This window comes from Triticum dicoccoides, chromosome 5B (genome assembly GCF_002162155.2).
Source record: "Triticum dicoccoides isolate Atlit2015 ecotype Zavitan chromosome 5B, WEW_v2.0, whole genome shotgun sequence".
NCBI lineage: Eukaryota > Viridiplantae > Streptophyta > Magnoliopsida > Poales > Poaceae > Triticum > Triticum dicoccoides.
In genome coordinates, this window is record NC_041389.1 from 38,964,595 (window position 1) to 38,987,859 (window position 23,265).

General features: G+C 48.4%; 2 protein-coding genes and 1 pseudogene across 3 annotated transcripts; 2 read left to right on the forward strand and 1 right to left on the reverse strand.

Annotated features, from left to right (window-relative positions):
* Positions 1 to 1,935, forward strand: LOC119307221 (probable ribosome biogenesis protein RLP24). Of its 2 annotated transcripts, XM_037583313.1 has the most exons (5): positions 1 to 28; positions 130 to 251; positions 1,149 to 1,262; positions 1,354 to 1,490; positions 1,580 to 1,935. In XM_037583313.1, the coding sequence occupies exons 2-5, from the start codon at positions 171 to 173 to the stop codon at positions 1,734 to 1,736; spliced, it is 489 nt and encodes a 162-aa protein (XP_037439210.1). In that variant the 5' UTR covers positions 1 to 28; positions 130 to 170; the 3' UTR covers positions 1,737 to 1,935. The 2 variants fall into 2 exon arrangements, with proteins under 2 accessions (XP_037439210.1, XP_037439212.1); XM_037583315.1 differs by lacking the exon at positions 1 to 28 and having other exon boundaries at positions 127 to 251.
* A 1,048-nt stretch (positions 1,936 to 2,983) lies between these two features.
* LOC119307222 (50S ribosomal protein HLP, mitochondrial-like) lies at positions 2,984 to 5,274 on the forward strand. The gene is made up of 4 exons (XM_037583316.1): positions 2,984 to 3,156; positions 3,278 to 3,336; positions 3,900 to 4,003; positions 4,634 to 5,274. Exons 2-4 carry the CDS (start codon positions 3,303 to 3,305, stop codon positions 5,006 to 5,008), a joined length of 513 nt encoding a protein of 170 aa, XP_037439213.1. The 5' UTR covers positions 2,984 to 3,156; positions 3,278 to 3,302; the 3' UTR covers positions 5,009 to 5,274.
* A 13,000-nt stretch (positions 5,275 to 18,274) lies between these two features.
* LOC119307223 lies at positions 18,275 to 23,023 on the reverse strand (annotated as a pseudogene).
* Between the last annotated feature and the right edge of the window lie 242 nt (positions 23,024 to 23,265).

Genomic DNA, 23,265 nt, shown 5'->3' on the forward strand with positions numbered 1-23,265 from the left:
GAGTCCCTCCGTCCACAGCCGGCCTAAGGTTTGCCTCCCCTCCCCACCCCCCTTCCGCTCTATCGGCTGGAGTCGGCTACCCCTTTTTCTAACCCGCGGGCGGTGTTCGTTTGCGCGTCCGTCGACCAGCCGCCGCCGCGTGCGCCCGGGGTCACCGAGGAGGCGGCGCCATGAGGTTGGAGAAGTGCTGGTTCTGCTCCTCCACCGTCTACCCCGGCCACGGCATCCAGTTCGTCCGCAACGACGCCAAGGTATCCATCCGTCTAATCTATATCTGTTTCTCCTGTCGACAGCCTGTGCCTGTGGTGCCGCCGTCCGTCCATGCGGTCGTGGTATCGGCATATGTTTGGGCGCCGTGGTATTTTCTCGTGTTAAGAACCTGGCGGCGAGCAATATTTGGTCGCTCCTGCTTGTATTTTTGTCACACCTGTAGTAGCCTTACGAAAATTTTCAGAAAGAAAGCGCACCGAATGAAAAAAAAAGGGTGAAAATAGAGCAATTCTCTTTGTGATTCGGTTCATAAGTAAACTGTCTAGCTTCACTTGTGCTTGTATTTGGATTTGGCTGGGCACCTGTAGCCTTATGAAAAGCTGAAGATGCAACAATTCTTGCGGGGTTCCTGCCTTGGAAGCAGCTCGTGTAGCTTCACTTCTGCCAGTGTCTGCATTTGTTTGGGGGCATGACATGTAACCAGGTGTTGCATCTAATTTCTTAGGTCTTTCTTGTCGTATCAAGAACCTGATGGTGAACGGCTATGGTTCTCCCTCTGTAAAGAAATATAAGGGTGTTTAGATCACTACAGTGAAGTGATCTAAACGCTCTATTTCTTTACAGAGGGAGTACTTTGTTTCTGTACCTATGCCTTCCATCGCCTCTGAATTTTTTTAGAGAGATTAACATGGGAGAAAGCTCACCGTATGAAAAAGTGAATGTAGAGCAATTGTATGGGATTCAGTTCATAAATATAAACTGTTTAGACCTCTGCTTGTATTTGGGTCTGGCTGGACACCTGTGGCCTTACGAAAAGCTGAAGATACAATAATTCTTGTGCCGTTCCTGCCTTGGTAGTAGCTTTTGTAGCTTCACTTCTGCCTCTGGATTTGGTTGATGGCATAGCATGTAACCAGGTCTTACATCTGCTTTGTTAGATCTTTCGGTTCTGCCGATCAAAATGCCACAAGAACTTCAAGATGAAGAGGAACCCTCGCAAGGTTAAGTGGACCAAGGCGTACAGACGCCTGCGTGGAAAGGACATGACACAGGTAACGAGCTTTGCTATCTTCTATATATAGCCTGCCAGTAGCTAGATAGTGCTGTGTGGGTCATGATCGAATCATTGTTTGAATCTACCAGGATGCCACGTTTGAGTTCGAGAGGAAGAGGAACAGGCCGGAGCGCTACGACCGTAACGTCACTGAGCAGACTCTCAAGGCCATCCCACTTATCACAAAGATCAGACATGAACGGCAGAAGAAACACATCACAGAGAGGTCGGTTGCTGTACCTTGATTACTCGTTTTCTGCTTATTCTGGGAGTCGTTTCTTCGTCTAACACGCACTGTTTTTTCTCCTATAACAGACAGAAGGCTGGTAAGAGCATGGTGCGAAAGAGCGACGCCAAGGAGCTGGATCAGGATATTGGCATGGTTCCCAAGAAGGAGACCGAGAACTATGTAGCCAAGCAGAAGGTTCTAGTTTCTCAGCTGAAGACCGAGGAGAATCTTATGGAAGAGTAATGGAATCAAACAGTTTTGTGTGTGCGCGTGCATGTGATCCTCTTCTATATGGAGTACTTTGTGTTCCATCAGATTGTAGACGACAGTGAACATTTGTTTTCCACTCACCATGAGCAAGTTATGCATGTGATGTTATCGCGTGGACGATGGTCAGATTTGCTCTCCCACCGTTTAATAGAATTGCGAAATTAACCAGTCATTGTTATTATATGTTCATTTTTGCTTAGTAGTGTGTCCGCTGTACTTTTGGTAGATGCAAAAGAATCATCAGCTTGGGGTTTTGAGCAAACCCTGGCTTCACCTGGAGGGTGGATTAAAATCTTGGTCCACTTCCTCGCTGTCAAAAGTCTGGCACTCACAAGTTTTAAGGTTGGCACCAAGTTAGTGCTATATACATTCATTTGAGATGCAAGTTTGTTTCAAGTTTTTTCGGACGAAAGGAGTACCAGAGATATGCATATTGATGCAAATTGTAGAGTTGACAGTGATCGAGCATATCGGGAAATGTCGAGCTCTATTGTTCGGAATAGGCTCGCTCCATCCTTCCGCCCGGCTGTGCTTTTACCTTTCTTTTAGTTGTATATCCTGGTATTTATTTGATACGCCTGCCTTTACCAATGATGGTGGAAGCAGATCCAACACTTTCGGGGTAAGTATTGGAGTTGATATTCAATAATATTCAGACTAGCCGATGTCCTACGTTTTGTTCAGTTTTGTTTCCTGGTTGCTTCCCAGATGAGCTTCTCACTTCAGTTCTCATTTCTCTACCTCCTTCACGGTTGCACTTGTCTTTCTATCTTTTTTGCATTGTTGTGAGTTTGTGACTGTTTATACCCTACACTTTTTTTTGAACTCTTAAAAAAAACGAACTGTAGGGTGAAGACTGTTTTTACCCTACAGTTAGGGCAGATGATTGTAAACTTGGTTAAATGGTGGTGATGATTCATATACAATTGTTAATCACATAAAGAAAGCAACGGAGAGAAGGGCCAACGGAAATATTACTGTACTTCTCAAACTACACATACTGCCTCTTCTCTTTTTTTTTTTTTGAGAAATCTGCTATTTTTCTTCTGAGGATTTTTTTTAGTTATTTTTTTTTTAGGGTTTGAGGATTTTTTTTAGTGGAACACACACACACTGCCATTCATTCGTGGGCCTCAATGCCAAGGCCCAGGATGATGGGCCTGGCCGCAGCAGCCCGCGCGACGCTCGCTCTCACCTCGCAGAAGGATCCTGTGTGCGTGTTGTATTCCCCCGTCCCCACCGGCGCCGCCGCCCGACTCCGCCGAGCTCATTTCCCTCGCCCTCACCCTCTCTCTCTACGTCGCCGCCGCCGCGCCGCCGGGACGCTGTACCCCTCCTCGCCGCTCCGCCTCCCTGGACCCGATAGCCCCTCGCGTCCACTTCGTTCGACGAGGTGGGTTGGTCCGGCCCGAGGGATCTCTCAGCAGGGCTCCGTAGGGTTCGCGTTCTTCTTGCTGTTCTGTGCGCGGCCGCGGCGTCGGCGCTAACCTCGCCCCGTGATTTCTCGTCTGCAGGAGATTCTTCGGGTGACTGCAGGAGATGGCGGCGTTCCTGAGGTCAAAGTGCTCGTCAGGTATACAAGTTTTCCTCTCGCTCGCATCACACTTTTCATCCCATGTATGGATAGGTCCCTGGGCACGGAGATTTTTTTTAGTAGTAGTATAGAGTAGTAAGAAAGAATCACCAGTTCATATGAAGCACGCATGTGTCTATCATCTTGCCTGATGAATGAATGAGCTGAAGGTCAAAATGCTAATGTGCAGCTGTGATCGATGCCATGGCCGTATCATCTTAACTTCTTAACCTTGGACAAAATATCATGACTGTGGTTTGCATTATTTGTTTGCCGGTTAACAACCTTTGTAGCGATAGGACGGGACCATGTGGATTATGATTGGTTTCCTAATTCCTATCAATTATTTTGTCTACGGAAGTAGATTAGCTGGTTCCTAAAGATGTGGTCGACTTACTCGCTGTAAGCAAAGGATTTCTTGGAAGCCCGTATCTAGTTGAAACCTTATGCACCCCTGATTCCTTTCAAATATGCCTTGCTGTTAAAAAATTTTGGTCACCATTCTGAGATGTGATGCTCAGGTAATTGATTTACATCATGTAAATGCTTATTGATCCATGTAGTTGGGCGTACGTTGATGGGAGGCGTTGGAAACAATCTGTATGGGGGCATCAATTCGTCTGTTGAAACTGTGACAAGACCATCTCGCTGTGATGCTATCAGCCAGGTATTACTGCTTTATTCAAGCGTAAATGTTTCGTTTACCTCAACACATCCTCAGACTTCTTCTCTTCTGATATTTGTCATTAGTCAGAAAATTAAGACAATATTCCTGTAAGAGATTTGTCAGCTTCTTATAGTGTGTATGTGTTAGCGACTCAAGAGTTCAACTTAATTATGAAGTGTCTACTGTTTGTCCCCCAGTGACATACATGGCCCAGCTTGGTATTTAGTTATGAACTCGTTTGCTTGATATAGTTCAATAGCTTGTGTTTATAGTTGCTGTCAAGATCTGTCTTTCTGTCAATACCAGCAATGCCATAAGGATTATGAACTAGATTCCTGTGACATACTGAACTCCATTTTTCACGGTTTCATTTACGAGGCAGTATTTTATCTACCCTTCACCCTTCAGTCTTCATGAGCATTTTTCTTATTATTTTCGATTTTCTCAGAACCATCATAAAGATTAAGTGAATTACTTTTCTGAAAAAAGAAAGAGAACCTTGTGACCTCCTGTGCGGTGCAAAAGCAATCAGTATTATTGCTAGAGTATGTAGTTCTCTTGAAATGCTTCTTGCTTTAAGATGTTTTCCAAGAGGTGAACTAGTAACATGTGTCCTCGTTCTGGATTCAGCAAATCAGGACATTCATCCAGATGAGAACCAACCTCAAGGTGGTAGACAACTCTGGAGCCAAGCGGGTCATGTGCATACAGTCCTTGAGGGGGAAGAAAGGAGCGAGGCTTGGGGACATGATAATTGGTTCTGTGAAGGAAGCGCAACCTCGCGGCAAGGTCAAGAAAGGTGATGTGGTCTACGGTGTGGTTGTCCGTGCCGCTATGAAGAAAGGACGCAGTGATGGCAGTGAGGTCCAGTTTGATGACAACGCTATCGTCATCGTGAACAACAAAGGCGAGCTGATTGGCACTCGCGTCTTCGGTCCTGTTCCCCACGAGCTCAGGAAGAAGAAGCATCTCAAGATCTTGGCGTTGGCTGAGCACATAGTTTGAGACCTTACCCTGCTTAGTCATATCTCGCTTTAATTTTCGCGGAATGAAGTTAACGTTGCTCCAGGGATGTTTGGGTTGCCCCTGCTGGTTATTCCACCTTTCCTTTGGTAATTTGTGTTTGGAAAAATGAACCCTAAAATGATAATGTGTACCAATCAAACTATAGGAAGCCCTCAGCAGATCAAGTTTTCTTAGCACATTTAATCTGAATGTTTCGCTGGAACGGCGAAAATATGTTCCTTATTTGCTCTGTGTTACATGGATCATCATGTGCTGCCTGTAATTTTCTGCTTGTTGAGTTAGTACTTTACATGGTATCATATCATTACATCCCTGGAACATGAGGAGGACAAACTTCCATTTTCACCCATGCCCATTTGCTTGCCGTTTCACCATATGTTTTCTGAATCCAATTTTAGCAGATATTAGGTCTTCACTTGTCACCTTTTTCAGCCATTCGTCGTCTGGTGTCTATCATCTTTCTTGACGAACTAAAAGGTCGAGAAATTGATGTGCAGCTGTGGTCAACACATAACCGTATCATCTTTAACCTTGGACCAAAAAAGAAAAAAAAAAACGTCACAACATGATCGTGAAGGATGAGGGTGAATATGCTGCCAGAGGTCTGGAATTTCAGAACATTGGTGATCCTACCCAACTTCCAAATCAGAATCCGGCTATATTTGATGAGTTTGTCCAAATACAACAACAAATTCGGCATTGACCAACTCATGAGCAGCTTAAGAAATATCTGATTGAGCATATGTGGGTTGTCCATCCATTTCAATAGGCCGGCCACCCTCTGACTAAAAGAACCCCAACTGTTGAAGATATCCCCAACACCTTGAATCATCCTTTATAGAGTAGGGTGAAAGCCTGTTTTAAGAGAGTAAGACAAAATTTGACGACAAAGCAATAGTCACCATGAACAACAGATGCGGTCTGACTAGCACTCGTCTCTTTGGCCCAGTTCCCCATGAGCTCAAGACGAAGAAGCATATGAAGATCTTTGCGTTGGCTGAGCACATTGTTTGCGACATCATCGTGCTTAGTCATATCTCGCAATTATTTCCCTGGAACGGAACAAAAATATTAGGTCATTTGTCATTTCCAAGATTGCTCCGATGAAGTTTCGGTTGCCCTTTTGTTGTTAATGTATTTCCCTTTTGCTTCTGTAATTTGTTATTGGATGGATGCACTCTAATCAGAGAATATGTACCCCGACAAAATTGAAATTTGTATCGCATTTAACGTGAATGTTTTATTGGAATGGAGGAAATATATTCCTTATTTGCTCTCTTTTACCTGGATCATCATGATGTGATGCCTGTAATTTTCTGGCCACACAATGCTGAGTTCATACATTTACATGATGTCCTATCATTACCTTCCTGATACATGCAGAGGATATTTTCGAAACCCAATTTTAGAAGATATTAGATTCTCCCTTCGCGCCTTAACCGCATTGAAAGATTTTGGGAGGGAGGCATGCAGAATTGTAGAGAGTTTCTTGCCAAGTTTGGTTGGTCAGGGTTAGGCTTTTCCCTCCTATAACTAAGGTTATCCATTGGAGTATTCATCTCGTTTCTCTCCTCTCATTTCCGCTCTCTCCTCATTGATGGCTACACAATCTTGTGGGTAAGCAAGACAAGAATTTGATTGGGGCCGCGGTGAGCGCTCTGGTGCTATGGATGCGGAGGTGTGGACGCCGCGTTCGGGAGGGCGGTCGAAGCCTACGAGTCGGAGCAGTAGCACCGGGAGCGGTGGGAGCCCAGGGTGCGGGAGCAACATCGAGTACACGAGCCTACGCGACATGATGTTGGAAGGAGGCGGTGGCGGTGGCGGCGGCGGGGAGAACCATGGCGGTGGCGGCTGTGCGTTCCGCGCGGGGAGCTGGAGGGACTGCAACAACGACAACATCCATGAGTTCGACGCATCCAACATCGGTATCCGGAACCAGCTGCTGAAGCACGCGGCCTCGGCGTACCTACAGTCGGCAGTGGTGGTGGGTGGCAGCGGCGGCGGGGCGCGTGAGGGCCAGGGGTGCTGCCTGGTACGCCTTTGGCATCGCATTAGCGGCGGGCGTGGGCGCGGGCATGTGCTAGAGGAGGCGTGCTCATGGCAAGGGTGCGTCGACGACCCCGCCGAGATCTGTGCCGCTTTCGTCACCCAGTCCGCCCGCCGTGTTGCCGCCTTCTTCGCGGGCATATGGACCTAGCTTAGCTAGTCATAGCATCGACAACCATCGGTTGTGGTGCTTCCATCATTATTGTTGTTGTTGTCGTTGTTGTTGTATCTATATTGTGAGATATATGTTGGCCTGGCATTCTCTTGCCATGTTTGTTTAGTCAGATAGTAGAATTTTCCATAGTGTTATGGCAAGCATATCCTTGGAGTTGCAGCAACAGTGCTTTGTGATTTGAGGAACGGGTAGCAGGCATTTGTTGTTGAATACTAGTCGTTGCATAAAGCGAGATGGCCGCTGAAAATCTCACATATTCTCTCCGTCCGAAAATAATTGTCGGAGTAATGGATGTATCTAGTTGTATTTTAGTTTTAGATGCATCAATTTTTACCCATTTTCGCGACAAGTATTTCTGGACGGAGGGAGTACTTTGGAGGGAACATGTAGAAATAGAGAAGTTTCTCTTGGCAACACTGTTCATCGCTATAATTTACTGGAATGGGGCAAAATAAAAAAAGAGGAAATTCTGTTTGATCTTAGTATCAAAGGAGAAACACACAATTTTTTTTTTACAACTCATCCGACCGCCTCTTAGATTTCCTGCACAAGAATGGAAATGGGGTCTTGAACGACTTAAACGTAATAACATCTTAATTGTACTTTCAATGTGGATTTTAACTTGATCATGCTTATTAGGATTCCGGTGTTTTTCTGTTACTATGGACTAAACACTTACGTTTTCAATTTTCTATGCGTACCATTTCTTTGTTTTGCAGATATAGTACAATCATAATTCATTGTTTTTTTCCTATTCCTCTGTTTTTAAAACACAGTGAACTAAAGAGTCGCTTAATTATACTTTGAAATGAATAGGATCGTAAAACTCTACTCCACATGAACAACAAAGGAGTAGAGTGCAAAAGAATGCTTATGAGGAATAGTTTTAAAGATCCTAATCTTGCAAAACTATGCGGGAAAAATCGCTAATTATGATGACTATGGATGCGGAGGTGTGGACGCCGTGGTCGGATGGCGGTCAAATACGACGAGCAGCGGCATCGGAAGCGCGGGGAGCGGGAGCAACATCGAACACACGAATCTCCGTGTCATGAAGTTGGAAGTAGGCGGTGGCAGGGAGAACGACGACGGTAGTGGGGGGTTTGGCAGGAGTGCAACACTGCAACATCGATAACATTCATGAGTTCGGCGCATCCAACATCGGCATCCGGTACCAACGGCTGAACCACGCGGTCTCGGCATACCTACAGTCAGCGGTAGTGGCAGCGGCGTTTGAGAGGGCCAGGGGTGCTGCCTCGTCCGGATTTGGCACCACGTCGGTGGCGGGCATAGACGTGGGCAGGTGTTGGCGCAGGCAAGCTCGTGACACGGGTGTGTCGACCCTACCGAGCGCAGTCGCCCGGTCCTCCCGCAGCTTCACTGCCTTCTTCGCCCCCATCTGGACCTATAGCTTAGCTAGCTACATTTTTTTTTTTGAGGGAAAGCTAGCTACATTATTTGTAGTCACCGGTAAGCCATGGATGGGTGCGGGCACTTCCTCATTTGATGTTGTTGTCTTTTGTCAGGGCATCTCGAAAGCGGGCTGTCAAACTGCCCACTGCCGTCCGGATCGCGCGGTTGGTTCAGACGTGTTAATCATCCAACGCAGTTCTATATCGATCTGTCAAGTCGTTTGAATACACTTTTTCATCAACCCAAGACAAACTAGGGGGCTTTGCGGGAGTCAGGCCAGCAGAAACATATGACTCCGACACCTTCTGCCCACCTAAAACCCTTCCTGGTCGCCGCGCCTCCATCCTCTCATTTTCTCTTCTTCCTTTTTTCTCTCATGCTTTTGTCACCGCTTCATCACTCCGGCCGCCCCGTCACACCCCTGCTGGAACTCGATGATTCCGTCACCAAATGGTACACCAGGGCTCCAAGCCGCTTCTGCTCCACAGTCGTTCCACACCTCTCCTCCGACCGCCGCGCAGGCACCATCAGCTCCTACTATACTCACCATGCCCGGTAAATGTTCGGTGAAATGCCCGGGCTAATTTATTTTGTCCCTTCTTCTTCGAAGCAATGGATTCGGATATGGAGTACATATGCGAGCACTATGTTCTAAGTATATTTTTATCAGTTATGTTGTCAAATACTCCCTCCGTTTCTAAACATAAATTTTTTTAGATATTTCAATATGGACTACATACGGATATATATACTGCCTTCACTCCGGTGCATGGCTCGTGGCAAACGTGTGGAGCGCACTCGGCCTAGCCCATGTGGAGGGCACGCTGCATTCTATAACTATCTGCGAAGTGGGCAATCGACATGATATTCTTGTAATACATGTAAACATTGTTTCATATGAATAAAGCCTATTTATTTTTGGTTACTATTGTGCATCTCTATGTTTGTTAGACCGTGATTTGGTGGAAACTGGCTCAACGCATTGGTGCGTGGCCTATCACTTTATATAGGGTACCAAAAGGTACAATACAGATACAAATACAGTTGTCGTACAATACACAGTCTAACACCCTCCCTCAATCTTAACTGTGGCCTGAGGTACTCAGTAAGTTAAGATTGCGTCTACAGCCTATAAACAAAGGAAGAGACAACGGTTTGGTGAAGATATCAGCAAGTTGATCCTTGGAGGAGATGAACTTGATCTGCAGGAACTTTTGTGCAACACGTTCTCTCACAAAATGATAATCAACTTCGATGTGTTTCGTTCGGGCATGAAATACCGGATTGGATGAGAGGTATGTGGCGCCGATGTTGTCACACCAAAGGACAGGAGGCTGACTATGAGAGATCTTCAATTCTCGAAGAAGGGACTGGACCCAAATAAGCTCAGCAGTGGCATCAGCAATCGCCTTGTACTCAGCTTCAGTGCTACTCCAAGAAACTATAGCCTGCTTCCGAGCACTCCAGGCGATCAGATTAGGACCAGAGAATACTGCATGTCCCCCCGTGGATCGCCGGTCATCTGGGTTACCAGCCCAGTCCGCATCACTGAAGGCCGAGAGCACGCTAGAGGGCGTCGACCGGAGATGAAGTCCATAAGAGGCAATGGAGCGAACATAACACAGAATACGCTTGACGGCAGTCAAGTGAGGCTCTCGAGGGGGATGAAGATACTGGCATACACGGTTAACTGCATACGAAATATCAGGCCGTGTGATGGTAAGGTACTGAAGAGCCCCAACAAGGCTTCTGTACTTGGTAGCACCATCAGCATAGAGGAGAGTCCCATCAATAGCAGAAATAGTATCAGTGGATGACATGGGAGTAGTAGCAGCCTTGCACTCCAACATGCCAGCACGCGGCAAGAGATCCTGAGAGTACTTCTGCTGAGAAAGAGCAAGACCATCTTGTGGATATGTGACTTCCAGGCCAAGAAAATAGTGAAGTTTGCCTAGATCCTTGACAGCAAAATCAGAACTGAGAGCCAGAACCAAACGATCCGTCGCCGCAACAAAGGATCTGACAAGGATGATATCATCAACATAGACCAGAATGTACATAGTGACTTCCAGTCGCTGAAGAATAAACAGTGAAGTATCAGCAGTGGAGGGCACAAACCCATGAGCACGAAGTGCAGAACCCAGGCGAGCATGCCAAGCACGAGGAGCCTGTTTGAGACCATAGAGCGCTTTCACCAAGCGACAGAGATGCTGAGGACGATCAGGGTCAACAAACCCAGGGGGCTGACGCATGTAGACCTCCTTCTGAAGAACACCGTGCAGAAACGCATTCTGAACATCCAATTGACGAAGGGACCAACCTCGTGTGACAGTGAGTGACAGAAGCAGTCGAATAGTGGTTGGCTTAACAACAGGACTAAAGGTATCCTCGTAGTCAAGACCATACCGTTGCTTGAAGCCCTTAGCAACCAACCAAGCCTTGTACCGCTCAATAGAATCATCTGCATGTCGTTTGACCTTGAAGACCCATTTGGAATCAATGACGTTGATACCTGGACGGGGAGAGACCAGCTGCCAGGTGCCATTCTGACGAAGAGCCTGAATCTCGAGGTCCATAGCAGCACGCCAGTGAGGAATACTCATCTGATACCATGTTAGACCGTGATTTGGTGGAAACTGGCTCAACGCATCTGGTGCATGGCCTATCACTTTATATAGGGTACCAAGAGGTACAATACAGATATAAATACAGTTGTCGTACAATATACAGTCTAACAATGTTGTGCATATTAGAGGGAGCCTTGATGATGGCTGTAGGTTGTACTACCTGTATTGACATGGATATGCTGTGGCCAGGCCAGTGACTGTAACACCAGGTCAGACACACTCCCTCGGTGATATGATATCTCTCCAATGTAATTTAATTAGCTTCTTCGTTGACCTGTGTGAGGTTGATACCAAGTCAAGTCCTACCGAATTGTGTGAAAGTTTTTAGACTTCACTTTCTTGTAGCTGTTGATGGGCCAAGAGTTGTGCTTGGATTAGTATGGCTCCTAGCCTTATTGTTAATGATTATCTATACTACTAATTGATGAAGCAAGGAGGCTTGTCAGAAAAAAAAAGATATCTCAGTGTTTATTTTGGGGTTCTTGAACTGATCCGATGCACTTTGTAGTAGTAATATAATTCCTGGAAATAGTTATACTTATACATGACTTATGTGAATAATACTAATTTGCCAGTTCTACTACTTGTTGCCATGTGACCCCACACTGTCTAGTATATCCATACTGCCTGGAAATAGTTATACTTACTGTCTAGTATATCCATTTTGCTGTTACCAGATTCCATGTCTGATATTTTCTGCATATGAGCTATGCTTTTTGGCAGTCCGAATTCTTGTCTACCGATTTACGTGAAACATGAAGCTATTTTGCCTGCGTGTGTACAGTTTTTGAGAATGGTAAGAAAAATGCACTGCTTGTTTTCTGAAACTCTGTACAACCTGGTTCAGTGCTATTATTTGCATAACACCATGGTACCACATTTATTTGATACAGTTGTAAAACAACATAGCTCCGAGAACAATTACTAACTGGAGCAATACATAATCTTCTTACTACATAATGTTTTCCTATTGCAGGAACATATCTTGTACTAGCTTGTTTATTCAACGCCGCTCTGAATTTCTCGAGTCGAGGCTTCTCTTTCTGCTCCATGCTCCCCCGTAAACTTGAGGTACACATCTCTTATTGCGTGCATCTCTGCCGCTGCATCCCTCGTCAGTGCTCGGTGTCGAGGCTGTGCCTGGAGCAGGATATGCCAAGCCTGAAAATTGAAACCAATAACTCCATGATTCTAATACTTGTAGTGTTATCCCATTGTCCGCTGTGCAGCCACATTGTTGGGTCAGCTATCTCCAAGGTTTTATCTGGAAGAGCATCCTCGACAAACTTATGCAGACCCAATGAATCTGAACATGCCTTCTGTTGGGCTCCTTGCAGTAAACATCTCAAGCAACAATGCCAAGGCTATAAATATCACCAGCTGTAGAGACCTCAGAGCCTTCTACATACTCTGCAATTATGCAAAGTCTTGTGGTTAGCATGCCTTGATTGACTAAGGTTAAACATTCCGCCTCAAAACTCCTCGAATACCTTGATTGAACAAGAAGTAATGATCTGAATCAGACAATGCTCGAACGATTACTAATTGTAATGATCTTAATTTTATTATTATGTAGGGTCATGTCTTTTACCAGCTTGTTCATTCAATGATGTTCTGAATCTCGAGTCGAGGATTCTCTTTCTGCTCAATGCTCCCCTGTAAATTTCAGGTACGCATCTCTGATCGCTTGCATCTTTCGTCAGTGCTCGGTCTCGAGGTTGTTGCTTTGAGCAGGATATGCCAAGCCTGAAGACCGAGACCAAGCACTCCTGGATTCTAATACTTGTAGTGTTATCATGTTGTCCGCCGTGCAGCCACATTGTTGGGTCAGCTATCTCAAAGGTTCTATCTGGAAGTGCATCCTCGACAAATTTATGAAAATGCAATGAATCTCTGAACGTGCATCCTCGACATCATCTGGAAGTGCATTCTCTGGTGGGCTCCTTCCGGTAAACCTCTCAAGCAGCAATATTCCAAGACTATAAATATCACCAGCTGTTGAGACCGCACAGCCATCTCCATACTCTGCATTATGCAAAGGTTTGTGGTTAACATGTCATATTTGATTGAAAAGGTAAATATAAAGTTAGAAGAATTTTAGTCACCTGGAGCAATATAGCCTATCCAACCTCTAATTCCAGTTGAGCTATATGAAGTTTGCATCCCCTTGCTTGTATTTTCTTGATGGATCCTTGATATGCCAAAGTCTCCAACTCGTGCGCTCATGTCTTCAGCAAGAACAATCTTGCTTGGCTTAAGATCACAATGAATCACCAATGGTTGGCAGTAGTTGTGCAAATATTCTACTCCTTCCACAATGCGTCCAATGGCCATGGCGTCCTCTCTCCTCCTTAGCCCCCACCCTAAAACCATGGCGGAGCGCAGGCTATCACCGTGGTGGGCATCCCTGATGTCGAGGGGCGACCGGCTTGCCCTGTGCTGTCATGTTCTTTCGGCCATGCCCACACACATCATGATTGCGATGGCCGTCAACCCGCCCATCCTAAAGCGCATCAATCGCTTGATACGAAACTTCCTCTGGTATGGCCGGAAGAACACGAGTGGAGGCCACTGCAAGGTCAACTGGCGCCGGGTATGTAGACTAATCTCCCTCGGCGGCCTCGGGATCCCGGATCTCCAGCGCGCCGGCATCTCGCTACGCGCCCAGTGGATGTGGCTCCAAAGATCAGACGCCTCGCGCCCGTGGCAGCACCTGCACATCCCCCGCTGCCCGGAGGTTCAGGCCATCTTCAGGGCTTCAACCTCTTGGTCCATTGGCAATGGCGAGTCCTGCTTGTTCTGGGAGGACCACTGGTTGGGCGGGAAAAGCATCTCCGAGATAGCGCCTCTGGTCTACTGCAGGGTGCCCAAATGCCGGCGCAAGACACGCTCGGTACGCGATGGCCTACTCAACTGGGCGTGGATTGCCGACATCCACGGCGCCATGGGCGTGGCCATGACCGTGCAGTATGTCACGCTCTGGCGGCGCCTCCAGCACATGACCCTGACTGACGAGCAGGATCGGCTGTCGTGGCGATGGACTGACTCAAGGATCTACTCTGCCAGCTCCTGCTATCAAGCACTCTTCGCCGGCTCCATCACTGACCCGCATTGGCGCATCACCTGGAGATCATGGGCTCCGCTCCGCATCAAGTTCTTCGTCTGGCTTGCCCTGATGGGCAGGTGTTGGACTACCGACCGCCTGGCACGTCATGGCCTTCCCCACGAGCCTTGCTGCCTCCTATGCGACCAAGAGCCGGAATCCATGCAGCATCTCCTGACGGGCTGTTCCTTCTCCCGCCAAATCTGGCACGAGGTACTCTCATGGTCCCGATGCACCACCGCGATCCCAACACACGACGACGAGTTCGCCAGCTGGCTCTCTACGGCCATCTCCAACACCTCGGCTACTCTTCGTCGCGGCCTCGCCTCCATTGCCGTCCTCACCGCATGACACCTATGGAAACACGGAACAGCTGTCTCTTCGACGGTGACCAGCCAGCCGTGGGACGCGCAGTGCATATGATCCAGGAGGAGACGCGGCTCTGTGTTGGTGCCACACAGGCCTAGCTACCTCTCCTCTCACTCATCTCACTCAGAAATGGAGGAAGAAGAAGATGAACACAGTGGACACAAGAAATTTTCCGGGCCGGCGCACGAACGCCCTAATCTTCTTGTCTTTTCAATGGCTACATGGTTTGGCAACTCCGTGCTTTACATCAGCGATCAGGAGGGGATTTATACCCAAGCTGGCTGCACACGACGCAGCCCACCCGCCCCACTACGTGGGCACGATCTGCATGCACGCCCGCTTGGTGCTCACGACGCGATCAACTCGCGCATGCACGGCCAGCTTCAACAGATCGCCACGACTATCTCCGCTACTCGCTAACTACTACAGCAACGCACGCCACTCACGCACGCACACGGAACACACTCACGCGTGCCTTATTCCTAACGTTCTCCCCTCTAAGCCACGGCCTCGCTGTCCATCCAGACAGGACTTCGGCTCGTCGTCGACTGCTGCAGGGAACCTTCTTCTTCGTTTCCGGCGACACACACCGCAGCTTCTTTTCCCGGCGCACTGACGCCGCCGGCAACAACTACGACCGATTTCCTCAAGCACGAACTCGAGCCACACCTGTTACAACGCATACGGGGGGTTCTTATACCCCGGGGCGCGCCAGGGCACGTACCCCACGCCCCAGTCCACGCCGAGCGCCTGGTCCGGCCCGCTCTGTCCACTCCCGTGACATGCAAGCACACGTTCGGCTCACACGAGCTCGCCTAGGACCAACTCCACGCTCCCCCGATCTCGCCAACAGAACGCACACACGCTGCACTCGTGTACGGACATGCCCGTGCACACCACACGCACGCACACACATGACCCGCCGTGGACCCGACGCGCCCAACGCGCCCGGTGCGCGCCCATACACGCGCCTGGCGCGACAAGCTCGTCACCATGGTTGCTGCTGCCCGACGCCACCGTGTGCTTCCAGCACGAGCCGCCGCAGATGTGGTGCAACGCGCACACATTGCCGGCCGCTGTCGCGCACCGCCGCCGATGCAGCTATTGCCGAGCTGCGCCCCATCGAGCACCCCTCGCTGCCGCTGCCGAAACCCGCAGCTCCGTGCCCCGCCATGCCGTGTCTCCGTGCCTCGCGCCACTGCGCCTCCATGACCGCCACGCCGAGCTGCCGAGGCCTCTGCGCAACCACGCAGGTCCACCGCGACCACCGCTGCTCGTCGCGTGCATGGGATCACGGCGCACCACCGCGGACACGTCGCCTGTCGCAGTCGCCACACGCTCTCCGCGCGCCGCAGCCTTCATGTCCGCTGCGCGCTCCGCGGACGCTGCCGCGCGCCACGTCCGCCCCTCGAACTTGGCTCTGAATACCAAATGTTGGTGCCACCCAGGCCTAGCTACCTCTCCTCTCACTCATCTCACTCAGAAATGGAGGAAGAAGAAGATGGACACAGTGGACACAAGAAAGAAATTTTCCGGGCCAGCGCACGAACGCCCTAATCTTCTTGTCTTTTCAATGGCTACATGGTTTGGCAACTCCGTGCTTTACATCAGCGATGAGCGATCAGGAGGGGATTTATACCCAATCTGGCAGCCCACCCGCCCCACTACGTGGGCACGATCTGCATGCACGCCCGCTTGGTGCTCACGACGCGATCAACTCGCGCATGCACGGCCAGCTTAAACAGATCGCCACGACTATCTCCGCTATTCGCTAACTACTATAACAGCAACGCACGCCACTCACGCACGCACACGGAACACACTCACGCGTGGCTTATTCCTAACACTCTGGGCGCGCGCCGGCGCTAAGGGCATGGCCCTCATCTTGCCTGAGACGTAGGCTAGGACAGATCGGGCAGCACACGCCGCCGTCTGTGTGCCAAGGCTACCGATGCTTGCCATCATTGCGTACGAGCTAGTTAGCCTCTCCTCCATCTTGTAAGACTTCCATGTATCGCTACTCTATCTATCAATGCAAAGATACGCAAGGTTTTTGCGTATTCGCGAAAAAACAACCCATGGCGGACACCCCTCTTCCCTCCTGTCTGCGGCCTTGCCCCTCTCCTCCACCAAGGCGGCTCCCTCTCTCCAGATCCACCAAGGACGGACAACATCCTCTAGGGCAGGTATGGCTGTGTGACCCGGAGAAATAAAAATTTGATGTGAATCGATGCTAGTTGGGTAATCTGGGTTTAATTTTGTGCTCTCAAATATACAGATTACCTGTTGCCTGCTGCCTACTGCCAAGTTCACATCCTGCTGATGCTCTGCTGCTTTTGGAGGTGAACCGTTCCCTGATTGATTGAAGGAATGACACCAATATGCATCTGGTACAACTCCTCTGCTGTTCGTTGTGCTGTAGAATGGTTTCTGTCTCGCGGCGAATTTCTTGTGCTGTAAAATGAACCACTTTCTCCATGTTGCCAGCCTACTTCACTGAGGATGCGATTTCCCTGAATCTTTTAAATTACTTGCAAGCCATGTAGCAAATATAGTGACAACTGCTATTGCACAATACTAGGATTTTACCTTTTTTACATTACACTACATTTATTTGATACTTGTTCCAAAGAAAATAGCTGCATTAAAAATAAAGCTTACTGGAAAGATTGATTGTTGATAATGTCCTCCTAGCTAGTAAAGATCCTCTGGACCTGCTGCTACAGTGCTATTGCACAACATTGGGATGGTTTTACTTTAAATTTGTTTTCTCATATGCTCTCCAGATTCACATCCTCATATGTACATATCTAGTACCTGCATTTCTTTTTTACTAAGGCAATTAATAGAAGGTGGATGGTTAATAAGGATTACCCTGCTGCTGCTTCTGCAAGCTGTTCTCTGAATGAACGGCACTGATGCTTTCTAGTCCGTGATTCTGATTATCTTTTGGACAAATTGATTTATTTATCTGAGAATCAGATTTTGGGCAGGCTGCTTGCGCTCTAAATTCTAGTATCTGTTTCTGCACATGGAAAGTATATACTCTGTTAACAAGCAGCCTGACTTTACTACCTCAAGACAGGATATGCTTTCTAACCTGTGATTTCTGTTTATTTTATTGACAGATAGCTTTTTCCCCTATTGAGAATCAGATTTTAGACAGATTGCCTGTGCTCTCAAATGTGCATTAGTTTGTACCCCAAGTTTGTTTGTGCACATGGACGGTGTGTACTCTTTAACAAAAAGTCTGATTGTACTACCTAAAGACAGGATATACAAATTCTTAATTAATGAAGGAAGAAAGCTTTTTCACAAAGGAAAATATGTTTGTGATTATTCTAGTGTTATTAATCTGATCCGATGCACTTTGTTGTAGATATAAACAAATAAAATTGGATTGTTTTGCTTACAAAAGAGAGGAATAATAAAAATAAGAAAAAAATAAATGAAACTCTCTGCAACTTCAGGTCTACTGAAGCATCAAGCAATAATGTAATGCTGCCTCCATGTGTACAGTTTTGATAATGGGAAAACAATTACACTGCCTGATTTATGAATCAACCTACAACTTGCTGTTGTGCTATTATTGCACAACACCATGGTTTTGTATTTATTTGATACAGTTGTAAAGCAACATACATAGCTCTGAGAACAATTACTAACTGAAATGACACATAATGTTTTTAGTATGCAGGATCATGTCTTGTGCCAGCTTGTTTATGCAATGCTGCTCTGAATTTCTTGAGTCGAGGCTTCTCGTTCTGCTCCATGCTTCCCTATGAACTTGAGATATGCATCTCTGATTGCATGCATCTCCGCTGTTGCATCACTTGTCAGTGGTCGGTCACGAGGTTGTTGCTTTGAGCAGGATATGCCAAGGTTCAAGACTGAAACCAATAACTCCTGAATTCTAATACTTGTAGTGTTATTGTGTTGTCCGCTGTGCAACCACATTGTCGGGTCAGCTATCTCCAAGGTTCTATCCGGAAGAGCGTCCTCGACAAACTTATGCAGACCCAATGAATCTCCGAACGTGCCTTCTATTGGGCTTCTTCCCGTAAACATCTCAAGCAGCAATATGCCAAGGCTATAAATATCACCAGCTGTAGAGGCTGCAGAGCCTTCTCCATACTCTGCAATTATGCAAAGTCTTGTGGTTAGCATGCCATACTCGAGTGAGAAGTAGTAACAAAATTACAAGTTTTAGTCACCTGGAGCTACATAGCCTATGGAACCTCTAATTCCAGTTGAGCCATATGAACTTTGCATCCCCTCACTTGTATTTTCTTGAAGGATTCTTGATATGCCAAAGTCTCCAACTCGGGCGCTCATGTCTTCAGCAAGAAGAATGTTGCTTGGCTTAAGATCACAATGGATCACCAACGGTTGGCAGTAGTTGTGCAGATATTCTACTGCATCCACAATATCGATAGCAATATCGAACCTCTGGGCAAGGCTGAGCGTGTTGTTTGTAGTGGGATCTTGAGATGATTGATGAAGCCAGCTATCCAAGTTACCATTGGGCATGAATTCAAAAACCAATGCCTTGAACTCTTGACCTTGGTGGTTGATGCTCGAACAAGAAGTAATGATCTTAATGAGACAACGGTGTCGTATCCTTCTCATAGCCTCACATTCAGCCTCAAAACTCTTCGAATACCTAGATTGACCCAGGTTAAACACCTTGACAGCCAATGTTCTTTCTTCGTTGTCCAAAACACACTTATAAACCGCACCATAACTTCCTCTCCCAAGCAAGTTGGCTTCTGAAAATTCGTTAGTTCCTTTCAGTAATGCAGGATAGGGGATTCTTCTGTAATGGCCATCAACAATTGAATCTTTTGCTACTGTCTTCTGGCTTGATTTGAGCTTCTTACAAAATCTCCAAACAAGAACAATCACCGAAAGTGAGAACACGATTGCTCCAACTGCTGCTAGAGAAATTACAGGGGACTTTGGCATCTTTTTCCTCTTCTTGCTTAAGACCCTTGTGGGGCATGGAGCCAAATGAAGTTGAGGTGCACCACCACACAAATTGACATTCCCAACAACCGCTAAGTGAGTGATGTTTCTGAAAACACCTTCATTTGGCACCTCGCCTTGCAAATTATTGTAGGATATATCCAATTCAGACAATGATGACAAATTCTTTAGAACTAATGGGATTGATCCTGACAAGTTGTTGTGTGCTACGTACAGCTCTTGCAGGTTTCCAATATTGCCAAGGGCATCAGGAATATTACCAGAGAACTTATTCATGGTCAGGTTCAATATAGTGAGCCCCTTTATATTTGTCAGTGACTGAGGTATGTTTCCCTCAAAGGAATTGTTGTCTAAGAATAGTTGTTCCAATACCATGCAATTCTGTATACTGTCGGGTATCTTGCCAGACAACTGGTTTCCTGATAGAACTAGTAGGTTAAGGTTTGCCAAGCTACCAACTTCATTAGGAAGGGGTCCGGAAAGGGAATTGTATGACAAGTCCAAATACCAAGAAAGGCTGGGTAATCTGAAAATTTCTTTGGGTATTGAACCATTGAGACGGTAATTCATTTTTAGATCAAGTACAAAGAGGTTTTTCAACTTCCCCAGGCTTGCCGGAATTGGTCCCTCCAAGTTGCTGTTACGTGCATAAAGCTTATTCAGTTGTGAAAGGTTTCCTAGCGATGGCGGTATGAGCCCAGACAAGCTATTGTTGTACAAAGCTAGATCGATCAAGTTCTCTAGCTTACCAATGCTCTTTGGAATCACTCAGGACATGGACGTGTTAGCTATCACAAGTGTTTGTAGACCAACCAAATTGCCTATATCTGCAGGGATACTCCCAGAGATCCTATTGTCACCTAAGTACAAGTATTGGAGAGTCGTTGACAGGTTCACAATTGAACCTGGTAGTTGTCCTTCAAAAGAATTGACGCCGAGCCCCAATAGCTGCAGTTGGCTGCAGTTTGCCAAAGACGTGATGAATTCCCACCCCTTGTTGTCATTCGCTTCAAGCTTATTGTTATTCAAGTTCAAATATTGAAGTGCTCCCAGCTTCCCAAATGTGGGAGGAAAGTACCCACTAAATCTGTTGCTAATCAAAGCCAACCGATATGAGGGACGATATGTTGGATATTGAGGACGGGATTGTTCCAGTGAAGTGATTACCAGGCAAGCCAAGATATTCCAACTTGGGGAACCTGTTTCCGAAATCATCCAAAAGAAATAAAACAGACAGTTTGACAAGGCGATCCCTCGCGCTCTCGTGACCGCGTCGCCCCTGCGGGCGACCGGCCGCGCATCGCCGCCTCCCTCCTCCGGTCCCCACCTCTCCCCTTCCTCCTGCCGCCGTCGCTAGCGCCCGCGGCCGCCCTGGCCCCGGGGTCGCTGGTGGCGGCGGCCCCCTGACCTTCCCCTCCCGGTGGCTCTCCGGCGCGGGGCGGAGCTGCACCGGGGGGTGCTCCTAGGCGGCGTCGGTCCGGGTGGCGGCGGGGTTCCCTGTCGTGGCGCGGGCGGGCGGCTGGACGGCGGCGGCGTCGTTGGCGGCGGGGCGGCGCTGCGGTGGGTCTTGGCGGCGGCGCTCGGCCCAGATCTGGGCCTGGGCGGGCCGGCGGCGGGGCTGATCCGTGGCGTGTCTTCCGAGAGGCGGGGGAGCAGCGCTGAGCGGCGAGGTGCTGGCGGCGCCGGCGCCAGCCTGCTGCAGCATGGCCGGCGGGGCTTAGCGGACCCGTTGAGGGCCTGGCCGGGCCTGGGGTGGCCTGGTTTGCCCCGCTGCCGTGTCCGGACGGCAACCGCGACTGTGCCGGAGGCGCGGGCCTCTCGCACGACGGCGGAGGAGGAGGTTCACTCCCGCTCGGCCTTGGCGTTGCTGCTCCTGTTGCTTGGCTCTTCTCTCCGGCCTTCTTGGCCTCGTGTTGGTGCTTGTAGTGAGACAGCTTGGGTGGCGGCGCTTCCGTAATGGCGCATGGTGTTGGGCGGTGATTTGGTTGGTCGGCTCCGGTTGGGCGGTGGGGTTGGTGTGCGGGAGAAATCCTTGCCGGTTCGGCCGGCTCCGATGCGGTGACACCGACGGGTGCCACCTTTCCTTCTTGGAGGGTGTCGGTGGTAGCCATCCTTCACTTCCCTCCGCGTACCGGGGGAAACCCTAGGACTCGTCCGGGCAGCAGCGTCGTCGGCGTCGCATTCCTTCTTAAAGGTGCCGCTTGGTACGCGGCAGTTCGGAGCCTCGGGCGGTGATGGTGTGTCTCCGGAGGGCGCAGCGGTGGCGGTTCATCCATACTTTGCCGAACTGCCGTTGTTGGCATTCTTTTCTTCTTTTCTTTTGGGCTTGTTGTGCTACTCGCCCCAGCAATGCTATGTGTATGGTGTTCGTTGCTTTGGAATACAAAGCGGGGGAAAGCCTTTTTCGGTAAATCATCGAAAATGCCGTACAACATATTTGTCCCTACATCAAATAGTTCTAGCGATGACCAATTGTAGAGAGAAGTTGGAATCGTACCGTTGATGAGGTTTCTGGCGATACTGAACTGTTGCATGCCGCGGATGCTTCCGAGCCCTGGTGGGATTGAGCCCACGAGCTGGTTGCGTGAGAGATCGAGGATTTCCAAACGGGACAGATTGGCCAGTGATGGAGGGATGAGCCCTGTGAAGCTGTTGTTACTCAGTGATATCCTTACCAGGGACGTGAGCTTCTCGCCGAGCTCAGCCGGGATGCGCCCGCCAAGCCTGTTGTTTAGCAGTCCCATTATGGCCATGCTGACACATGAGCTCAGGTTCACTGGTAATGTGCCAGAGAAGGAGTTGTCGCCCAAGTCGAGCCTATGCAGGCGGCGGAGGCGGCCAAGGCTCGCTGGTATCTCCCCGTGGAACCAGTTGAAGCTCAGGTTGAGCGTCCGCAGGAACGTGAGGTTCCCGATGGCCGGGGAGAGTTCTCCGGCGAGCGCCTTGTTGTTCAATCTCAGCGCCACCACCCGCGCTGGCCTTCGGTGGCTGCATGTCACACCTTCCCAGCTGCAGAAGCTGGCGCTGCTATTCCAGGAGGCCAGCGAGCCGCCATCGCTGACCTGCGCTTTGAAAGCAAGCAACGCAGCCTCGTCGCTACCGGCCACGATCGCCGTCGCAGTAGTCAGGACGGCCAGGAATGCGCATAGCAAACTCATGACCCCCATTGCCATTGCTTGGTTGGGTTGGCAAGTAGTAGTAGCAGCTCCGCATATATGGATAACAGTATATGCTTCTTGTGTTTGCGTGATCGTCTTGTGCATGTTGCTAGTGTTGTGCTAATATTCCAACAATGTACAAATCCCTCTTGTGGGCGGTCAGACCTGGACAAGTTGCAGGATGATTAATTTGACGGGACTACAAGATTTTCCATGTGTTCACGTGACAAGTTGTTCTCAAACTATTAGTGGGCAAATAATGCATCCACACCTGCCTACTTGAATTTTATTGTTCTAAAAAACCGCTTTCTTCTAAGCGAATTAAGAATGAGATAGATATTGCAGGTATATTGCACATA